The 22104-nt window shown below is 53.4% G+C and overlaps 1 protein-coding gene across 3 annotated transcripts in view; it reads left to right on the top strand.

The window, feature by feature from the left end:
- MORC2 (MORC family CW-type zinc finger 2) overlaps positions 1–11194 on the top strand; it is a 95755-nt gene extending 84561 nt beyond the window's left edge. For 2 of the 3 annotated variants that reach the window (XM_065568250.1, XM_065568252.1), the window contains 8 exons: positions 117–503; positions 1070–1216; positions 1303–1357; positions 3564–3705; positions 3994–4185; positions 4288–4381; positions 5302–5490; positions 10860–11194. In XM_065568250.1, coding sequence (XP_065424322.1) covers positions 117–503; positions 1070–1216; positions 1303–1357; positions 3564–3705; positions 3994–4185; positions 4288–4381; positions 5302–5490; positions 10860–10928 — 1275 coding nt within the window. In that variant the 3' untranslated portion in view covers positions 10929–11194. The remainder of the gene's footprint in view (positions 1–116; positions 504–1069; positions 1217–1302; positions 1358–3563; positions 3706–3993; positions 4186–4287; positions 4382–5301; positions 5491–10859) is intronic. The other variant, XM_065568251.1, reaches the window with a different exon arrangement.
- The last annotated feature ends 10910 nt before the right edge of the window (positions 11195–22104 follow it).

Here is a 22104-nt window from a genome sequence, read left to right as displayed (position 1 = left end):
GTACCACAGCTCCTATACTGCTGCAGACCTGTGTGTTCCAGTACCATACTGAACTATTCTGTGAGCCATTCCTGACTCTTTATTCTTCCTCTATCCTGCGCACTCTCCTCTCTCAGGACTCCCAATCACTGAGCAGACCTCAACGCCCACGATCTCCTCCTTTACCTGATGTAATTAAAAATGCTCCCAGCAGGCCGCCGCCGCCTCCCCCCAAGTCCATCAGCCAACTGCGAAAGGCCCCCCTGGCTCGGCCAGCCATCAGCACCCCCAAACTGGCAAGTGTGCTATCCAGGGAGGAAGCTAGTACTTCCAGGACACAGCAGCATATTGTGACTGCGGGAAAGTCAAACAGCACAGTTGTCAGGACTCCTGCCAAACCCATCCAGGCGGGGAGGCCACCCCCCATGCTTCTGCAGAATTCCATGAGCCAGCGTGAGACTCCCAGCCCCAAAATTGTAAAGACGCCGGTGCTGAAAAAACCTGCAGCACTCAAACCTCCCCAGGTGAGTCTGTTATTTGGTAGGATGGGAGATCATCAAAGCCCTATCCCTCAACCTGGACAAACCCAGTGTTTACCCAGCATCTTCCTCACCTCCAGGTGTGAGAGACCCCTCCCCGCACACTATATTAATTGCATAGGATAGAAGAACCATACTGTGCTAGGGGAGAGCTCAACGATATATCCTCAGTGGGATCACTTGCCCCAGCTGCTTGCTGTGAGACCCCAGTGATTGCCCTGCATGGGGTAGAAACATGGCAACAGGTGCATGGTGATGAAGGATACTGGTGGTATTCGTGGCTATCCCTTGTGACATGGGTGGATATATGTGTGATATGATATGTGCTAGGATCTTCTGTAGAAAGTCTTATGGTCAGATTTTCAAAATGGCTCGGCACCCAGCTGCTCCCATTGTCCTTAGCCGGACCTGCTGGGTGCTGAGCTCTTTTGAAACCCTGGCTACTTTATTTAGGTGGCTGTAGAGGCACTGAGCTCGTGTGAAAGCCTACCCCCTTGAAATGGATGGTTGGTGGCACTCTTGAGATTCAGCCAGAAATCACTTGCTCTCAGCAGGCCTCCAGCATCCGCAAGAGGACATTTAACACCGTGGAGGATGGAGCTGAGGAAGAAGTGGAGCAGAAGAAGGAGAAAACTAAACGGGGCAAATTTGTGGTAGTGAAAGAGGAGAAGAAGGACTCAAACGAGGTGGTGGTTGAGGTGAGGATTGCAGTGGGTTCCCTGTGGCTAGTGAGCTCTCATGATCTTCCTGGGCGATGGCTAACATGAGCTCCTTATGCTTACAGCTCACAGACAGTGCAGGGGAGGAGGAACTAGCAGATCTGAAAAAAGCCCAAAAAGGTGAGGAGCAAACCATTAAACTTGGAGTTACCATGTTTGTGCCAGAAGTGACCATGGTTTGCCCAACCCCAAGGAATTTACATACACTTTAACTGATTGTGGCTAAGGTTGCTTTGACCGTGCTGAAACGTGGCATGCTGGGACCTGTAATCTCTGGGCTGCACATTTATATTAACGGTGAAGGGGGCTTTGGGCCTTATTGCATGAATCAGTGAGCTCTCCTGTTTGTAGTGTACTGCCGCAAAGGGTCAGCAGGGCTGTCTGTGGAGTGTAGCCCCCTCACTCGTTCCCAGGCAGTTCGATCCGTGTCGTGGGTTACAAGAAAAACTTCCACAAAGGGGAGTGACTCATGTCCCATTCCCCGGACACGTGAAGGGTGGTGAAAACTCTAGGTTCTTCTTTGAGTGCCGGTCCCTGTATGTATTCCATATGTGGGTGTGCATGGATGCCATGCGCCTGAGCCTGGAAGCTTTCCTTAGCAGTGTCCGTTGACCCACACATGCGTCATGTGTCCCCTTGTGCTCACAGCCAGGGGTGGCAGGTTTATAGCAATTTTGGTGGTGCCCAGAACCCACACCCCCCGCCCCCAAACTCTGCTCCCCACCTGCCTAAGGCTCTGGGAGGGAGTTTGGGTCGGGGGAGGAGGTCTGGGGTGCAAGCCCTGGGCTGGGGCAGCAAATTGGGGTGCAGGCTCTGGGAGGGAGTTTGGGGGTGGGAGGGGGTGCAGAAGGAGGGTTGCAGGGGTGAGGGCTGTGAGGCTGGGGATGAGGGATTTGGGCTGTGGGAGGGGGCTCAGGGTTAGGGCAGAGGGTTGGGGTGAGGGATGTAGGGTGGGGCTGGGGAAGGGGAGTTTGGGAGGGGTTCAGGGCTAGGGTAGAGGGTAGGGTGCTGGGGATGAGGGGTTTAGGATGTGGGAGGGGCTCAGGGCTAGGGCAGAGGGTAGGGGCGTGGGGGGTGAGGGCTCTGGCTGGGGGTGTGGGCTCTGGGGTAGGGTCGGGGATGAGGAGTTTGGGGTGCAGGCAGGCTGCCCCGGGGCTGGGGCCAGAGAGGAGGATTCCTCCCAACCCTCCCCCCGCTGGCAGCAGTGAGCTCTGGGGGAGGGCCCCCCCGGGCCCCCCCACCCCCCGGCAGCACACTCACCCCGCACCATTGTCACTGCACCCCTTCTCAGGTACAGGAAGCCTCCTCACCTCCCCTGTGGTGGGTGCCTGGGGGGGCTTCCATCACATGTGCACCTCCTCCCCTGCTGCTGCCCCTCACTGGGGGTGAGGGTTGGGGCTTCCTCTTGTCCAGCGTGGGGCAGGAGCAGTGACTGTGGGTAGGGGGGCTGTGCTGGTGGAGGGTCCCACCAGAAAAGGGAAGGGTCCGAGGCGGAAGGGCAGGGTAAGGGCAGCCTGCCCTGCCACTGGTGGATGGGGGTGGGGGCACTAGGATCCTGCGGCAGCAGTTGATTCTCAGCGGAGCAGAGTCAGCTTGGAGCTGCAGGGGAGAGGCAGGGACGCTCTGGGACCCGAGGAGGTGCACAGGGGGAGCCGGGGGAGGCACGGGGGGGGCAGCAGGCGGGGCTGAGGGAGAGTCTCCGCTCCAAACATTGGTGGAGCTAGGCCCGTGGCCCCTGAATATTGGTGAAGCCTGGGCACCATGGGCCCATACGACTCGCCGCCCCTGCTCACAGCTGAGGGGCTAATAGGTTGTGCAGGTTGGTTCCTCTCCAATTCCCTCTTATCACCACATGGCCTGAATAGGAACCCCTGTCCCTTTGCACTTTTAGCTTGACTGAGTGTGTGACCTTCTCCGTTTGCATAGGTAGTTGTATATAGTTGTTGCTAGTGTATATAGTAGTTATAGATGGATTAATTAATTAGTAAGTAAGTTAGCATTAGTTCGGGGACCTTTCTTCCCCTGGGACTATGCCCCGCATTCTGGGGTTTAAGAACTGTGTTTCCTGCCCGTGCTCATTCTCTGTGAGCGACAAGCATCAGAGGTGCCTTTACTGCCTCGACGAGGCCCACGTCGCAGCTTGTTGCTTCATCGGTAAGTCTTTCCCGCCCCACACCTGGGAAGCTCGGGAGCGTCGCCTCCGTAAACTTGGGTTCATTCCCAGCAGAGTACTGAGGAAACATGAGCTTCCCTCTTGAAAAAGCTGTGTGAAATGTGCTTTCAGCCTCTGTCCAAACCCCCTAACGCCTACTCTTCTGTGTCTCAGACAAAGGGCTGCATGTGGAGGTACGAGTGAACAAGGCATGGTTCACAGGCCGTGTCACGGCTGTGGAGATGGGCAAGCATGCCATACGCTGGAAGGTGAAATTCGATTACGTACCTACAGACACCACACCAAGAGATCGCTGGTAATTAACCATTCTCTTTGGCTGCGGGAGCTCTGGAGATGCTCCCCCTTCAACAGGGAGGAGAGGGGGGACCCTGTTATATTTTCACAGGTGCTGAAGAGAGGAATAATCCGTTCTTACGTTGGGAAGATTGTGTACACGGGAATGTTTGGAGAAAGCTGCTCTGTGATTGTGAAGGGAACAGGCATCTGTATGTAGGGGGTGGCTCTGGAAGAAGCGGTGTAATCTAGGAGCTGTTGTCAGAGTGACAGGGTCTGGCTAGTATGTGACTCCCTGCTACCCCCCTAGGGTAGAGAAGGGCAGTGAGGATGTACGGTTGATGAAGCCTCCCTCTCCAGAGCATCAGAGTCCAGACACACAGCAGGAAGAAGAGGAGGTTGTAGCTGAGCCGTCTACCTCAGACTGTGCCCGAATTGAGCCAGACACCACCGGTCCCAGCAGCAACCAGGAGACTGTGGATTTACTAGTCCAGACACTCCGGTGGGTTTATTTGGTGCTCACAGCAGTTACCATTTCTGAACATTTCAATCTCCAAACAAGAATTTAAACGCTACCTGTGGGTGCTTGTTTTCTCTTGGGTAGGAATTGTTTGCGGTACTTCTTACCTCCAAATTTTCCCATCTCCAAGAAGGAGCTGAGTTCCATGAGTTCAGAAGAATTGATGGCTTTTCCTCTGGTGAGTTCAGTGCCTCTCTTTTACTCTAAACTTGTGCTGGGTCTACAAATGGAAAATTTTCAGATCCTGGGTTTCTCTGCTTTGGGAATAGGGGGGTCAAATGGATGTTTCTGGAGTGTTCATCCTCCTGAGGAAATGTGAACACAACGTTTATTTTACCAAATCATCGCTCTTCAGAGAAGATCTGTTGGGATGCCAAATGGTGAAAGATCATGGAGTTCTGCTGATTTCTCCCCCTCCTCATCCCTCTGTCAGCAGATGCAGTGTGAGCCAGCAAGTGCCTCTTTTGATCCACTGAGGGTCATGCTGCCCAGGTTTAGAAATGCTAGGACTTTGTTGTCACAAGGTAACCTTAACTAGCCTGTGAAACAAAGCTTTCAGTTTTATTACTGGATTTTCTCAGGGGTTTTCCATCCATCTTTCTTCTTTTTTTTAATCAGGTAAATGAAGGCACAGTTTACATAATGTAAAACAAATGGGATGGATGGTGATCAGATGCTGATGTCCTTTGCTAGGCAAATCAACTTTATATTAGCTCTGCCTGGATGCTTCTACTAGTAAACCAGGGAGGAAACTACAATGGAACAGTGGGAGCAGGGTGTGTGGGACTTCTATGGCTGCAGAGTGAGGAAGGATACATGTTAGAGTCCATTTCTGAGCTTTGGGCTCTGCTCTTGGAGGAACAGGGCAGCCTGTCTGTCTGCTAACTTTCTATGGTAAAATCCAGAAATGAACAGTGTAACTGGTGACTCTTTTTCTATTGTTTCCCAGGCAGTATCAGAGGTCGGCATCTGGAGTTCCCTTCATTACTATGGGCAGATTGCAGCTGTTGGGGGAATTCTGCTGGGCGTGGGGCTTTGGTGTTGCTTGATCTTGCCACTTGTCACAGCGTATTGACTCACTTTTTTGTCTACCCACAGAAAGAATATTTCAAACAGTACGAGATGGGTCTGCAGAACTTGTGCAATTCCTATCAGACTCGTGCTGACGCCCGGGCCAAAGTCTGTGAGGAAAACCTCCGCAGCTCAGAGAGAAAACTTAAGGAAACAGAGGAGAAACTGCAGAAACTGAGGACTAATATTGTGGCACTTCTGCAGAAAGTGCAGGAGGTGGGTGAGACCCCAGGTGCAGACTAGAATTACTGAGTGCCACTGGATTGGGACCAGCTGAGATGCTGGGGAAAGTTAGGACTTCACTTAGTCCACGACTTGATTACATTCCAGCTTTGTCTTTGGTCCTCAGTAACTCAGTGTTCTGTGTTGCAGGTGGGGTTAAATTCCCAGAGCCTGATTCTTCACTGTCTTATAACTTGTGTGTGGGTCCGTGATGCTGCCCTTTGCGTGAGTGAGTGGGGAGTTCTGGTTTACACCCCAGTGTCCTCAGGTGTCATTGACTATACCAACAGCTAGGCAGAGGAGAAACATCCCTTGGCTTTGGCTTTCTGTGTCACCAGGGACCATGTGTGTAGAAGAAGCTCTGTGCTCTGCTCCTGGGGGGAGAGAGTGCTTCATATGTCTCAGTAGCAATCCTTGGGACTGGTTAAGAAGTGGTGATGTGCTCTGGAGAGAATTTCTGCCCAGTTCTAAAGCAGGACGGTGTCTGATGTGGAAACTTGAGTGTAGGGTTGTAAGGTGGGAGGGGGGAGCATCAGGGCTTTGATAGGCTTTGGGGCCTGGTTGGCTATTAATGAGGCCACAGCTAGGAAAGCTGGTAGTACTACCGGTAAGTATTCATCTGCAGTGTAAACGTGAAGTTCTTCACTCCTGGAATAACAATGAGTCCTGCAGGCTGGGCTTGAGGGGGATTGACAGGAAAGTTATGGCAAGGGTTGCTGCAGAGTCGTCTGAAGAGAGAGATCACAGCACTTCTCTCCCTGCTTCCCATCCCCTGCCCCCGATGTATCTGCCGTAACATCTCTTCTTCTTCAAGTGATGGTCCCGATTGTATTCCACTGAGGGTTTACATATGTGCCATGCATCCGGAGCTAGAGAATTTGAAAGTGGTGGTGTCAGTTGGCCCACGCACGCGCCCTTGCTTTGCCTTATGGTTTTGTCTGAGGTGACAAAGGGCGAGGCAAACTGCCCACATCTTCAGTTCCTTCTCACCGCCACTTGATCTGAGTCATACCTACTTTAATAAAAAAAAAAAAAAAAAAAAAAAGTCAGAGTTTTACATAGTTGGTTTTAGCCTAGTTTTTGCTGTTTTTACTGTAGTTTGGTGTCTAGTAGAAGTTTTTAGGCGATAAGAGACTTTGGGGAATCCATTTACCTGTCTCTCCACCCCAACCCAGCACCCATACCTGTACTGGATTATATCGAAGATGCCAGGGTTTAAGGTCTGCGCCTCCTGCCCAAGCTTGTTCTCAATCAGCAGCGAACAACAACGCTGCCTCTACTGCTTGGGAGAAGCCCACATTTCATCTAGGTGTAGTATCTGCTTGTCCTTCCCAAGCTGTAACCAGGAAGGCGGGCTCTCTCCCTCAAGAAGCACCTCATGGAGGTCTCCATGCAGCTGCAATGAGATCCAGGCCAGGGCACCCCCGCTGTACATCAGCCTGAGAAACCCAAGAACGCGTCTCTGACCACGGAGATCGAGTCCAGTTCTGCTGGTACCAGTACAACGGACCCCATGCTGGGGTCTACTCGAGAGGCAAGGAAGCATATGCCATATGCACAGCAGTAAGTCTTCCTCCAGGCCCAAGGAGGAGGACGCACCCTCCACGAGTTGCAGCCATGGAGAAGCTGTGCGTTCGCAGGCTCACAAGCATGACAAGAAATCACACAGGCCAGTGGATCGGCCAGTACCGAGCACCAAGACGCACACACCTTCCAAGTCAGCCTGCCCTAAGTCAAGGGAACTGGCGGCTTTGAAACAGTCCTCCGCTCCAGCTCCGCTTCCAGCTACAGAGCACATGCCACTGACTCTGGAGAGGTTGGAGATGGCGCCTGGGCCTCATGAATGGTTCGCTATAGGGGAAGCGAGGTCCCTAAGCCTTCCTCTACAGTCTGTGCCTAGGGAAGTACAATCTCCAGCCCAGACTTAACTCAGTCGAATTGTGCTTCTATCCTTTCCCCTATGGTTTATAGCAGGGGTTCTCAACCTTTTTCTTTCTGATGCCCCCACAACATGCTACAAAATCTCCACGGGCCACTTGTACCACAACAATTGTTTTTCTCCGTATAAAAGCTGTGGCTGGCATTAAGGGTAGGAAGCAGGGTAATTGCCCGGTGATAATTGTCCAGGCCACCGCAAAACTCAGTTGCTCAGGCTTCAGCTTCAGCCCCAGGTGCTGGAGCTCAGGGCCCCGGGCTGCAGTCCTCCATGGTGGGGCTTCTGCTTTCTGCCCTGGGCCCTAGTCTAACGCCAGGCATGCTTGGCGGACCCCCCCAAACCAGCTTGCGGCCCCCCAGGGGGCCCCGGACCCTTGCTGGGAACCACTGGTTTATAGGGTTCCAACAATACCACCTTTGGAACCGAAATCCTAGTTTTCATCATCAGAGGATTTGGATGGAGCACAAGGGCCACCCATCCGCTACTGCCACTACAAGTTACCCAAAGGGGTCTCCAGCTTCATAGCAGTACCCTCCTCTCCCCCAGCAGAGAAGCCACTAGTAACCCACTCCATGGGGCCCTCTGCAGCATTTGCTGGATCCATCCTGTTGGCTGCACTGGGGGTCCTGGCCTCAATATCCACATTCAGAATCTTCCCGTTCAGCAAGAGAGGGTTTGACCCTATCCCCACTTCAGGAACATAACTACAACAGTAAATGTCGAAAAATCAACTCTGGTTCCTACACTGTCCCTGGATTTCATAGGGGCCTCCATCAGCATGGTCTCAACATGTCCCAGGTCCCAGACCGTGCAGGAACTCGTCACTTGAGTAGTCAACGGTCCTTCTGTTCCGGACAGGAATTGCCTATCCCTCCTTGGCCACATGGCAGCTTGCACGTATGTCATCGCCTTCACTCACCTTCGACTTGGCCGTCTTTAGCTGTGGCTCCAGAAGGTCTATTCACCTATGTGACATACTATGGACTTTCTGTTGTCAGTTCTCCCCCCCACCCCTCTCCTCGAGGTGCTTTCCTCCCTCCGGTGGTGGATGGACCTGAGCCAGGACTGCACCGGGATGCCTTTCCTCCCATCCTTCCTGGACACAACGATCATCACGAACATATCACTCGCCAGATGGGGTGCCCACATGGGTGAGCACATGATGCAAAGGTCTTGAATCCCTCGGGAATCTAGAATGCACATCAATATCCTGGAGCTTCAGGTGGTATGGAGAGAGTCTCTCATTTCTTCTGTCCATTCACTCTCATCATGTTCTCATTGTGTCTGACTACACCACCACCATTTATTACATCATCTAACAAGGGGGCATGAGGTCAACTACAGTCTGTGTGGAAGCGGTTCATCTATGGGATTGGTGCATTGCCCATAAGATCCTGTTGTCAGCAGCCTATCTTCTGGGGACTCAGAACATGACTGTGGACTCTCTCAGCAGAAAATACGTAGTCGATCACGATTGGGAGCCTCACAACACGGTAGTTAACGACATTTTCAGCCTATGGGGGACTCCAACCAGGGACCTCCTTGCCTCCCACACTAACAGCAAGTGCAGTACGTACTGCTCCGGGGGGGCTCTGAACCCATTCCCAAGGCGATGCCCTTGTCCTCCACTGGTCAGACTGGATCAATTACACCTTTCCCCCTCTACTACTGCTGCCACAAGTCCCCCACAAGATCAGAAGGGAGAAGACCACAATTATTCTGATCACCCCTTTCTGGCCAGGCCCTGTTCTGGTTTCCCCATCTTCTTCTCCTGTCAGCTTCTCCCCTGCTTCCTCTGCCAACTTTCCTGGAGCTGCTCATGCAACATGGCAGCAGGATCAGGCATCCTGATCCACAGATCCTTCATCTCAGAGCTTGGGTTTTTGGTTGGGCATCTTTGCTAGAATGGGAATGTTCGTTGGCAATACATCACTGGAGATTTTTAAGACCAGGTTAGACAAACACCTGTCAGGGATGGTCTAGATAATACTTAGTCCTGCTGTGAGTGCTGGGCACTGGACTAGAGGATCTCTTGAGGCCCTTCCAGTCCTATAATTCTAAGACATCTTCTCAAGCAGTAGGAAAGAGTCCACAAGGTATTCCTAGTGGGCCAAGTGGAAGCGCTACACCTCCTGGGCCCAATAGAGGGGCCTTGTCCCTGAGGACTTCCCTGTCTTTTGGACTACCTCCTCTTCTTAGTGCCTTCCATCCCCCCCACTTCCCCCGTGGAAGAGCACTCCCTATTTACGCATCTGTTGACTACCAGGTTTTGAAAGGGTCTCCTCAGAACCTTCCCCACCCATTCAACTTATTGCTCCCCAATGGGACCCCTACCTTGTTCTCTTGTCATTTAATGAAATTGCCCTTTGAGCCACTGGCTTCATGTCCCCTGTCCCTCCTTTCCGTGCCTTCCTGGAGCTATTACTTCCTGTGAGACGGATCAGTGAACTGGGGCAATGATGGGAGACCCCCCCTTTCACTGTGTTCCATAGTGACACAGTTCCTCTGCGCCAGCATCCCAAGTTTCTGCAAAGGTTGTTTCTTGCTTTCATCTCAACCAACCCATGCACTTATCTGCTTTCTTGCCGAAGCCTTATGCCTCAGCAGCGGAGCGGCGCCTTCACTCCCTCAACCTCCTCAGGGCCTTGGCCTTCTACCTGCAGAGGACAAGACCATTGAGGAAGTCCCCTAGACTGTTTATTGCTGTCACTGAAAGGATTAAGGGGCAGGCAATCTCCACACAGAGGATGTCTAAGTGGATTTCAGGGTGTATTATGCTCTGCTGTTGGTTATTGGGACAGCCTCCACTCTTTGGGGGGAGAGAGCCCATTCCACAAGAGCTCAAGCATCTACTACGGTCACCCTTCACAATGTACCGCTTTCAGACATATGCAGGGCAGCCATGTGGAGTTCAGTACGAACCTTCCTTGCTCATTACACTTTGGTGCAAAACTCTGGGAGGGATGCCTTGTTCGGCACAGCTGTCTTCCGGTGCACCATTCCATCCTCTTCCTTGCACCCTCCTCCAAATTAGGTACTGCTTGTTAATCACCCTCAGTGGAATACAGTAGGGACCATCGCTCGAAGAAGGGAAGATTACTTACCTGCAACTGGAGGTTCTTCAAGATGTGTGCTCCCTGTCTGTATTCCACTTCCCACCCTCCTTTCCCTCTGCTGCGAATCTGTTCAGTTTGTGGGGGAGAAGGAACTGAGGCTGTGGTCAGTCCGCCCTGCCTTTTATTACCTTGGACAAACCATGAGGCGAAGCAAGGGCAGATGTGCATACCAGTGAACACTACTACTTTCAAATTCTTGGCTCTGGACACATGGCGCATGTGTGAACCCTCAGTGGGATACAGATACGAGACCATGCATCTCGAAGAACCTCCTGTTACAGGTAAGTAACCTCTTGCGCCTTTGGTTTCAGGACATCGATATTAATACTGATGATGAGCTGGATGCATATATTGAGGACCTGATCACCAAGGGAGACTGAGCAGTCCCGACCCAGCACTGGCGAGCAGCATGGAGGAGTTGGTCCCTGTGATCTCGGAGGTGTGGAGTCCTGCAGTGGAGGGGACCCGAGCAGCGCATGAAAGGGGAGGGCCGTTCGACTGTGTATTATATTGATGTGTCGGTGTACAACCTGTTCTTGTGATTTTACATGCAAAAGACATTGGTGCTGTTGGCAGGACAGTTTTTAACATTGTAGTTCTTCAACTCTCTTCCCTTTGTTTATAAATATTTATTTTTTAAAAGAAACAGGAACTGTGCCTGGTCTGACGGGAGGTCAGCTGTGTTGTGGGGGGTGTTTTTTGTTTGTTTTTTAAGTACAGTAACAATGCAAGAACCTTTTTCCTTTTGGGGTATGTTGGAGATCTATGCCCAGTTCTTGGCACCAGAACATCCTATCCAGCACCTTGTAGCTGATGCCTCTTCAGATAAAGAAGGGAAAAATCTAGCACCACCTTAACGGAAACGCCTATTCTGAGGCCTCGAGGCACTGAGCAGAAGCTGGATGGGACGTGGACCTCAGGACTATGGTAACTGGGCCAAAGGAGGCTCAGAGCCAGGGTGTCTGTCTACACAAAGGGAGTGGCGCACACATTCGCCATGGATGGGGTGGGGCTTGAACCTTAACGACTCTGTAGCTGAGCATGGATGAGAGGTTTTCAGAGTCCTCACTACACAGCCATGGGGCATGGGGCTCTGTTAGCAGGCCCAGGAAACTTAGACCCACTGATGCTTTAATGGAGGGGGGGGGGGAGAAGAGGCTCACAGGAAGGGGACTGAGCCTGCGGGGGTCCTGGTACCTTGTGATTTCTCAGCGCAGGGAAGGGCGAGGGTTGGAGTGCAAGGTTCCTACCACTTCTACAGCCCCCTGTTGCACCGTCGTCACCCGGGCTGCCATTGTGAGATGTGAGTTGCAAGGGGCAGATGGACTCCCGGACCAGCTCAAAATAAAGCTGACCCTGTGTTCTAAGTGCCACGCCCTTGGCTCTTTCTTGCTTTGCTCCACTTGGACTCTTCCAGTTGTTTTTAAACAGAGCACTGGAAATGGAGCCGTTCCCCTTTGAGTCACTGGCTTGCACCCAGCCCCAGCTCAGCAGCAAGGAAGAGCCCTAGCCTCTCGAATGCGGGGGTTGGAGGCTGTATTTAAAAGTGGTTCTCAACCAGAGGTCTAGTGCCCCCTGGGGCACCACGAGAAGGCTTTGGGGGTCTGCCAAGCAGGGCCAGTGTTAGCCGCCCTGAAGCCTGGGACAGAAAGCTATAGCCCCACCTCCTAGGGCTGAAGCCCTGCCAACCGGGGCTGAAGATGAAGCCTGAGCATCTTAGCTTCATTGGGCTTAGGTGGCCCCTGGAGTTTTTAGAGCATGTTTCCAGGGGCCTTAGAAAGGAAAAGGCTGCGAACCCCTGTGGTGGGGGCCAGGGTCTGTCACAGAGTGGGCACCCCAGGCATGCTGGTACTGTGTTTATGCAATAGCCATCAGTGCTCACTAAGCCTCATCACTGCTCTTCGCTCTGTGCCAAAACTGCTCTAGGAAATGCAAATAGTGTTAACAGAAAAGCTCTTGGGAGAGGCACTGGCATTCTAGCAGGAGCGGCATGCTCAAGGTGACCTCTTCCTACAAGCAAAAACCAAGAAGGGAGATTGTGTTATAACTCTCAGATCACTGAGAAGTGTGTCAACTCCCAACATATTCAGCCTCCCTCTCCTGCACCCTCACCCTACTCCAAAAACCTCAGGTGTTTGGCCTCAGTAGGCACTGCGGCACTACAAATCATTGGAGGGCCATAATTTTCCTAACAAGGGGGAGGGATAGCTCAGTGGTTTGAGCATTGGCCTGCTAAATCCAGGGTTGCGAGTTCAATCCTTGAGGGGGCCACTTAGGGATCTGGGGCAAAAAATCAGTACTTGGTCCTGCTAGTAAAGGCAGGGGGCTGGACTTGATGACCTTTCAGGGTCCCTTCCAGTTCTATGAGATAGGCATATATTATTATTTTTTATTATTACCAACTACTTCCTGCTGAGCAAACTGCTGTTCTAATGGCTTCATGGCCTGTAGCAAACAGGAGCAGGATGTACTGCCCTGATCAGACTCTCCACCGCGATTCAAATAATAAAGCCTACGGGCCCCTCATCCAACAGGTCCAACAGCTGGACAATGCTAAAAGGATGTCAGCAACAGAAACCTCCCCAGGGAAAGTACTCAAAACCAGCAGATATTAACGAGGCCTGTAAATAATATGAGGCTAACGCTGTGGCTGTGTGAAGCCGAGGGATCCCTTCCCTTAGGGAAAATTAAAGCTTTTGTTTGGTGGGGGGAGGATTTGGCCACACAACCAAACCCAGCCTGGCTTGCTGAGGAATGCACAGAGAAATATGCAAGAGATGCAGAGCCCTCTGACCCCACAGCTGTTAGAAATGTCCAAGCAAATACTAGGAAAAATGTTTTCCCCTGGCGTAGAGGAGGTTCTGCCAAACCAGAAAGGGAACAAGAGATCCATCCATAGGGTCGGCTACTCCAACCCCACTAAAACCTGAACCCTCAGCAACTCGTTTCTGAAGAGTCGTAAAGAGTTAAACTCATGTAAACCGATGACCCGTGGTGAAAGGAAGAAGCATGTGGGTGCTGCTTTGGTCTCCTGGGTCCGTAGCCATCGCTTTCACAGTTGGTGGTGTGGATCCTCTGCCCTTCGGGTAGGTTAAAAACTAGCTCAGAGGTCAAAGCTGAGTGAATGTGCTGCATGTTGGAGTAGGGGCACTCGTGCTGCTAGTGGCAAAGAGAGGGGAGCCTTCAAAACCCTGGCGGCTCCTAGAGAGCAGTCACTAGTGTGGGGTCTCCACTAACCGTGAGGGTGCTCTAGACAAGTACTCACCCTGGACATTCTGCACTATGCCTGGCTGGGTGAGCCCCCCTGGGCACCTCAGCTCCCTGCACTATAACCTCCAGCCACCCTCCTGGACAGGTTCTTATACCGCCTTCCGCCTCGTGTTCCAGTGCCTTCCCGTGGTGCATGGAGCAATCTGACTGCCATCTGTCAGGTTTTCCCCCTCCCTCTCGCACAGGGAACTCACACACACTCCCCTCAGCTCCTGGACGTGCCGGCAATGCACTGAGCCACCGGGCTTACCGACCACCTAACATTACAGTAGAACCTCAGAGTTACAAACTGACTGGTCCACCAGACACCTCCTTTGGAACCGGAAGTACACAGTCAGGCAGCAGCGGCGCCAAAGAAAGCAACTACAGCGCAGTAATGCGTTCAGTGTGAGCTCCTACAAAATAAAGGGAAACTTTTATAAATAGGATTTGACAAGGTGAGAAAACAGTGCTTGTTTCATTTAAATTAAGATGATTAAAAGCAGATTTTTCTTCTGCATAGTAAAGTTTCAAAGCTGTATTAAGTCATTGTTCAGTTGTAAACTTTTGAAAGCGCATTTTGTTCAGAGTTACAACCAACCTCCATTCCCGCAGGTGTTCGTAACTGAGGTTCTACTGTACCCAAAACACCAAGCAGCTGTTGTGAGAACACGGCCAGCAGGTGGCGCCCAAGGCAAGAAGTAGCATTACTCGACCCCCTGACCAGGAATTTACTGAAGGTGCAGGACTGAGTTTTTACCCAGAGCACTTCTGCACCAGCCGTTTTCACACAGACTCCGATTTTAAGGCCAGAAGGGGACCATAATGATCATCGTTTGACCCCCAGCACCTGGCAGGCCACAGAACCTCCCCCACCCACTCCTGGAATCAGGGCCGGCTTAGGGAAGTGCGGGGCCCCGACAGGGATGACTTAAAAAAAAAAGAAAAAAACCCACGTAAAAAACCACCTTTCATTTCTTCCATGTATTATTTACTTTCCATAACTATATAAATAATAACAAAATTATCTATTACATTGCGTAATGTATGCGGATGCATGCTAACCCTACCTAAAGTTCTTGATGCCCCCCCCGAACCCCTGCCCCATCCACCCCCTTTCCCTGTCCCCTGACTGCCCCCTGCCGCCCCATCCAACCCCTCCTCTCATTCCTGATGGCCCCCTGGGACTCCTGCCCCATCCAACCACCCCTTCTCTCTGTCCCCAACTGCCCCTGGAACCCCTGTCCCTGACTGCCCTCCACCGCCCAATCCAACCCCTGCTCCTTCCTGATTGCCCCCCTGGGACCCTTGCCCCCATTCAATCCCCCTGTTCCCTGCCCTCTGACCACCCTGACCCCTATCCACCCCGCCCACAACCCCCCAAACTCCCCTGCCCTCTTCCAACACCCCCTTACCGTGCTGCCTGGAGCCGCTCGGCTGGGTCCGGGTCCGGGCTGGAGCCGCTCGGCCGGGTCAGGGTCCGGGTCCACTCGGTCCTGGCTGGGTCAGGTTCCGGGGCCGGGTCCAGGGCCGGGTCAAGGCCGGATCCTCTCGGTCCAGGCCAGGGCCGGAGCCGCTCAGCCAGGGCCGAGACCGGCACCGCGGGGTCCAAGCCAGGCCAGAACTGCTCCACCGGGCTGGGGCCGTGGGCGTTCGGCCAGGGCCAGGCCGGAGGGAGCCGCGCGCTTGGCCAGGGCTGGACTGGGCCGCACTGCGCCTCCCTGGAACCATCCTTGCGGGGGCCCATTCAGGGGAATCGGCCCCTGAGCTCTGCCTGAGTTACTGAAGGCCTCAAATCCTGATTTAAAGAGTTCATGTGACAGAGACTTTGCCATTTACACTAACTCTGCAAGTGACCTGGGCCCCACGCTGCAGAGGAAGGCAAAAAAACCCCAGTGTCTCTGCCAGACTGACCCGGGAGAAGATTCCTTCCTGACCCCTAATATGGCCATCAGTTAAACCCTGAGCATATAGGCAAGACGTGGTTGGCTGGTCTAGAGGGGGCAGCAGAAGGGAGGGAGGAAGGGACTGGCAGGTGGGTGTGGTAGTTTTCAAGTAACTATAGTGCTGAGGACATTTCAGCCTAGCAGCCCTGGTGACTGGACGCTGAGCCACTCCGGGAAGCAGCAGTGCTGTGAGTTTTCCCCACCCTCCCTCAAGCGTCAGCGGGGGTAAGAGCGGAAGAGAGAAACGGACCATCCAATCTGAGCTGTATAGCGGAGGCCACCAGCCTCAGCCAGCACCCGCACGCTACCCCAGCATCCGAATCGAGACCAAGGTATTACAGCCCACAGGAGACTTGGTAGGTGCCACAGGCTGAGACTAGAGGGGTCCGAGGTGCACTAGTGCCCGAGGCCCCCACACTGGCAGGGAAATGATTAAGTGAGGTACCCAGATAATCCTAGCAAGTGACCCACACGCTGCAGGGGGAAGGAAAAAAATCTGACCTGGGGGAAAATTCCTGCCTGACCCCACATATGGTGATCAGTTAGACCCTGAGCATGGGAGCACGAACCAGACACCCGAGAGAGAGAGAGAGAATGCTCATACCATCTCGGAGCCCTGGCCCACCCGCCATCCCTGATGCAGCAGAAGAATACACTGGGGGGGAATCCCTTCCTGACCCCTGTAGGTGACTTGAAACATGAGCTTTTAGGATCATAAATCATAAACCGGGACTGAGCCCCAGGGCTGCCGAGCCCTGCCCCCCACCATCACAAGCAGTCTGGGGCCGAGGGGCAGTGCAGTCTCCACGGCCCATTCAGTTCTTGCAGTGGAGCTAAATGGTGACAGCTGGGGCTTGTGTACAGCAAACACTGCCCTGCTGGGAGCTGCGCTGAGACCAGGTAAACTCATTGCACAGTGACACAGGCCACTGAGCCGCCAGCAGCTGGTGACCACGGGTGGCTATTGCTGACCTGCGCGATGTTTGACCCGGTGCCCTAGAGGTTAAAGGCCCTAGTTCCCCATCAGGCTCTGTACTAGGGGAATGACAGGACAAGGTACAGGAGGCTGGAGAGTCCAGCCCAAAGTCTCTCCCTTCCCCCTCCCCCTGAACCAGCCAGTGACTTTGGAAACTGTCCTAACCTTGGCACCGTCACTGTCCCCTTTCGGCCTCCTCTGTGCCCTGGTTTGTGGCTGCTGCTGCCGGGGAGGGAGGGGGACGAGGCGCAGTTCAGCTGCTAGGATCAGGGCTAAGCGGAGCAGAGAAGCCCCCTCTGAAGGAGCAGCCAGGGAGCAGGCCAATGAAGAGCCCCATTGTCCCCGCGGCGGGACTGTCAGCTGCGTGGGTGGAGGTGTTGGCCCCCACGTGCTGCCCCATCACCGGGGAAACCTCCTGCGGAGGGAGAGACATCCCCAGCCCCTGCCAGGGCAGCCTGGTGCTGACCCTGCCTTTGTTGGCTCCGCTGGGTTTGTTTGGGGAGATAAGCAGAGCCTCTTCCTCTTCCTGCCAGCCAACAGCTCCCTGCTGCAGCTGCCTGGAAGCACCCGCTTCCCCTGCAATGAAAAGGGTCAGCTGGTGCCCCCCCACCCCCTCCTAGAAGGGAGCAAGCCAGGCCCAGCACACAGCCCAAGGTGCAGCAGACCAGGCGCTGCCAAGCCACACACACTGGGCCCTTGTCGTGCTGCTGCGAGCTGCTGGCATCCTCTCTCGGCTCTCAGGGCCTTGGCTGGGGGGCGGCACTGGGGGAAGAGGAGTGAGCCCCTCTCTGAGGCTCTAGCTGAGAGCAGAGAGCTCCGCTCCATGCTGGGCAGTCACCTGCCTAGTCCAGAGACCATCTCCCTGCCCACCTACCCAACCTGCTGGGGTCGCCTGCCCCCCATCACAGCCCCCCTCGGCTCTGGGCCAGCGTGTGAGGAGCTCCTTCTGCCCCCCCCCCCATCACCACCCATCACAGCCCCTCTCGACTCCAGGCCAGCATGTGAGGAGCTCCTCCTGCCCCCAAGTACCCCCCATCATGCCCCCCCCTTGGTCCTGGGCCACTGTGTGCGGAGCTGTCATAAATCTGTGACTGACCTTTGAAGATGTCAAATGTGGGGCACAGTGCCAACCTGACAGAGTGGGGAGCTGGAGGGCAGGGGGCGTCCTCACGTTAACATGGCCATAGTGCTGGAAATATTTTTTTTCCTGATAAGTTTCTGAAGGTGAACCGTGACTCAGTTTCCCCACAAACATTCCTTTAGTAGTCCCAAGGCCACGTGGTGCTGGTCCCATCCAAAATCCCACCATAAGCCTATACACCCTTCGATTCTGTATCCTAGCAACAATACAGTTATAAGCATTGATCAAAATATTTATGCCAGGATCAGGTCCGGGAGGTACCTTCTTACCCAGACATTCTACTGCCAGTATCACCTATTAGACTGGTATCTACACTACCCTTCCTCCTGATGTCCCTTCTCCTACCCACAGCTGCATCCTTTCTTACTTCGTTTTTTTCCCTCTCAATGTTAAAATCTGGCTTGGAGATTACCTGGACATCTCCCAACCATCTCCCCCAAATTCCTAGTTTAAAGCTCTCTTCATCAGTTGTGCGAGCCTCCATCCTAGAAGTCATTTCCCTCCCTACTCAGGTGAAGTCCATCCCAAGAGAACAGTCCTCGGTCCATGAATGTTTCCCAGTGGCCATACATCCCAAAGCCCTCTTATAGCACCACTGCCTGAGCCATCTGTTGATCATCATAATCTTGTCACACCTTTGTTGCCCTTCTCTAGGACCAGGCAGAATCCCATTGAAGATCACCTGAGCCTTGAATTCCTTAAGCATCTTCTCCAGCCTGGCATAGTCTTCCTTGATTCATTCCAGCGAGAATCTAGCCGTATCATTTGTTCCCACATGAAGGACAACCAGCGGATTCTTTCCTGCTCCCATTAGGATCCTCTTCAGCCTCAGGTCCACATCCCGTATCTTAGCACCTGGCAGACAGCACACCCTTCTGTTCTCCGGATCAGCTCTGGTTACAGGCCTGTCTATTCTTCTCAGTAAGGAGTCCCCGATCACGTAGACCTGCCTTTTCCTGGTGATGGTGTGATTCTCCTGTCTATCCCCTGTTCCCTCTGGCTGCAAGTCCTCTTGACTCCTATTGTCCCTTGCAATCCTCCGCAACCCATCCTGTATTCTCCTGGGGCTTATATTTGGTGTTATCTCCATTGACTCTTCCCCTCTTCCTGTAGGACTAGCTGCTCTTCTCTTCTTCCTTGACTTCTCACCTTCAGCGGCCACCTGCTGTGCCCCTTCTTCATTTTCCAACTCCACAAACCTGTTCCTGAGCTCTATTTCTCCTTCCCTAGCCTGTCTTTTCCTCTGCCCGGTTCGCTTAGTCACATGCTTCCACTCTCCACTTTCCTCACCCAGCAGTCTCCCCTCAGAGTTCTTTGGTCCTGCTTCCATCTGCAAGTCTGAGCTTTTCCCTTCAGCCTCCTCATGTCTTTGCTCCATCATCTGGTCGAACCCCCTTCTAAACTCAACCAGAGTTTCCACCTGTATCTCCAATCCTTGGATCTTTTCTTCCATCAGCTCTATCAGGTGGCACTTCATGCAGACAAAACTTTTTTCAGGCACCCCCTCCAGGATCATGTACATACCGCAGCTTCCACATCCAATCATCCTCATTGTGTCTTCCACTTGGGTCACTACCACTGCTGCCTATGTATCTGTCATAGCCTTCTCACCTAAGTTCTGTTAGTCCGGGAAACACAAACCAAACCAAAACACCACCATCCACAGCAACAGAAACCCCCAATGAGCAGCAGAACACTACCAGACCACCACAAACTCCCTTCACTAGCCTGGCTCTCTTAGTCTTCCCCTCAAACTCCCCTTGCAAATTCCCACTCAAACTCCCCTGTTTACGGCTCTGTTTGCTGACTCCTGTGCCGCTGCAGCTCGCACCACCAGCCTCGGCCCTGGCCCTGCCCCACCTCCGCCCCCTCCTGCCCCTATTGGACCCCTCCCCAAATCCCCACCCCAGCCCCACCTCTTCCCTGAGTGCACTGCGTTCCTCCTCCTCCCCCTCCCTCCCACCGCTTGCCATGTGAAATAGCTGTTTCGTGGCATAAGCACTGGAGGGAGGGGGGAGAAGCAGGACTCGGCGACACGCTCAGGGGAGGAGGTGGAGGCGGAGGTTGGCTGGGGTGGGGGGGCGGGTTGGGGACCTTCTGATGGGTGCAGAGCACTGACCAATTTTTCCCTGTGGGTGCTCCAGCCCTGGAGTCAGCGCCTATGCCTTTAAGGCCTCTCTATTCTTTCAACCTTTTTCTTCTAAACAATTAACCAAATATATCAAAGCACAAGCACGCAACATTCCCCCATTCAAACATAAAAATATATATATATATATTCAAAATGTCTGGTGCCAAACCTCGAGACCAATGGAAATGGGACTGGAGGGCAGGACATAAGCCCAAAATGCAGTGTGGAAACCTGTCAGAAATACATAGTGATGAATACTATCGAGGTATATACTACTTATACTGTGTGTGTGTGTGTGTGTGTGTGTGTGTGTGTGTGTGTAGCCAGAACTTATACTGTGTGTGTGTGTGTGTGTGTGTGTGTGTGTGTGTGTGTGTAGCCAGAGTGTGTGTGTGTGTGTGTGTGTGTGTGTGTGTGTGTGTGTGTGGAGCCAGAGAGTGTGTGTGTGGTGGGAGGGTGTCTGCTACCTGCTGTGTTGGGGGGATCAACAGCGGGAATGAAAACGTGTGTGGGAGGAGGTTGAATGCACCTGTGTGATGGGGGGGGTGTTGTGTGAATGTATGTGTTGTGGCAGAGGGGAGAATGGGTGTGCCTTGGAGTGTGTGGGAGGGAATGAGTGGGTGTGCTGTGAAGGATGGATTTTTTTGGTTGTGTTGGGAGATAAATGTGTGTGTTTGTTTTATTTTGTGCGGGGATATCAGGGTATGTGTTGTGTGTGGGTATGTTGGGGAGGAATATGAGGTTATGTGTTGTGTGTGGGTGTGTTATGAGCATTTGTGTTGTGTGTAGGTATGTGATTTCCCAAGATTGTGTATGTAAGACCGCCCCATGGCGGAATGTATGTGTGTGTGGGGGTGTGTGTATGTATGTGTGTGTGTGAGAGAGAGAGAGAGAGAGAGAGAAAGTCAGTCTAAAGAACAGTGTGTTTGTGTGTGTGTGTGTGACTTCCCTCCTCTGCTGGTGGAATTTTAACTTGGGGCTCCTGGGAGCCCGCTCCAGCACCTCACTGGTGCCTAGGGGAGCTGGGTATGTGGGGTGTCTGCGCACAGGGAGTAAGGTTTTGGGGGGGTGACCGTGTGTTGAGGGTGAGTGCATGTGGCTGTGTGTTGTCTGTGGAGGGGAGGAGTGTGTGTTCCTGCGTGTGTGTGTGTGTGCTGTTGTCACTGGGGCATGTGTATCTGTGTGCTGTTGTTGCTGGTTTGTGTTTGTGCACTGTTGTTCCTGGGGGATGTATGTGTGCACTATTCTGTGTGTGTGTGTGTGTGTGTGTGTGTGTGTGTGTGTGTGTGTGTGAGCACAGCATGCTACTATTGCTGATGTGCACTGGTGTTAGTGTGTGTGCACGCTGTGTGTGTGTGTGTACTATTGTTGCTGCGGGGTGCTGTTGCTGCGGGGTGTGGGTGTCTGTGGATGTGCACTGTTATTGCTGAGGTGTGCACTTCCATCACCACTGAATGGGGCTCACTCTCTCCCTCCCTCTACCATCAGCCCACGGCTCCTCAGTGTGGGGTCTGAAGCGATTCCACTCGCCACCCAACCCAAGCAAACAGGAGCCCCCCTTGTTCCCTTTCTGTCTCTCTTCAAGCTTCGCTCTGTGCTGGGAGGCGGGGGTGGTGGTGGTACTCAGGGAGTGGGGGGAGAAGTGAGGTGCCTGGGTCAGGGCCTGGCATTCTGGACCGGGGTGTGCCTGGGCCGGGAGCAGGATGGGTTCCAGGAGCTGTGCGGGATCTGGTTCGGGGTGTGAATGGTGGGTCCGGGAGCTGTGCGGGATCTGGTTCAGGATGTGAACGGTGGGTCCGGGAGTTGTGCGGGGTCCGGTTTGGGGTGTGAAAGGTGGGTCTGGGAGCTGTGCGGGGTCTGGTTCGGGATGTGAATGGTGCATCCTGGACCCTTGCTGAGTCCGGTTCGGGGTGTGAATGCTGGGTCCAGAAGCTGTGTGGGGTCCGAGGACTGTGCGGGATGCGGTTCGGGGTGTGAATGGTGGGTCCGGGAGCTGTGCGGGATCCATTTTGGGGTGTGAACGGTGGTTCCGGGGGCTGTGCGGGGTCCAGTTCGGGGTGTGAATGATGGTTCCGGGAGTTGTGCGGGGTCCGGGGGCTGAGCAGAGTCCGGT

The sequence above is a fragment of the Chrysemys picta genome, chromosome 15 (genome assembly GCF_011386835.1).
Source record: "Chrysemys picta bellii isolate R12L10 chromosome 15, ASM1138683v2, whole genome shotgun sequence".
Lineage (NCBI taxonomy): Eukaryota > Metazoa > Chordata > Testudines > Emydidae > Chrysemys > Chrysemys picta.
The sequence above is the reverse complement of the archived record's forward strand: the minus strand, read 5'-3'. Positions and strand labels throughout refer to the sequence as shown.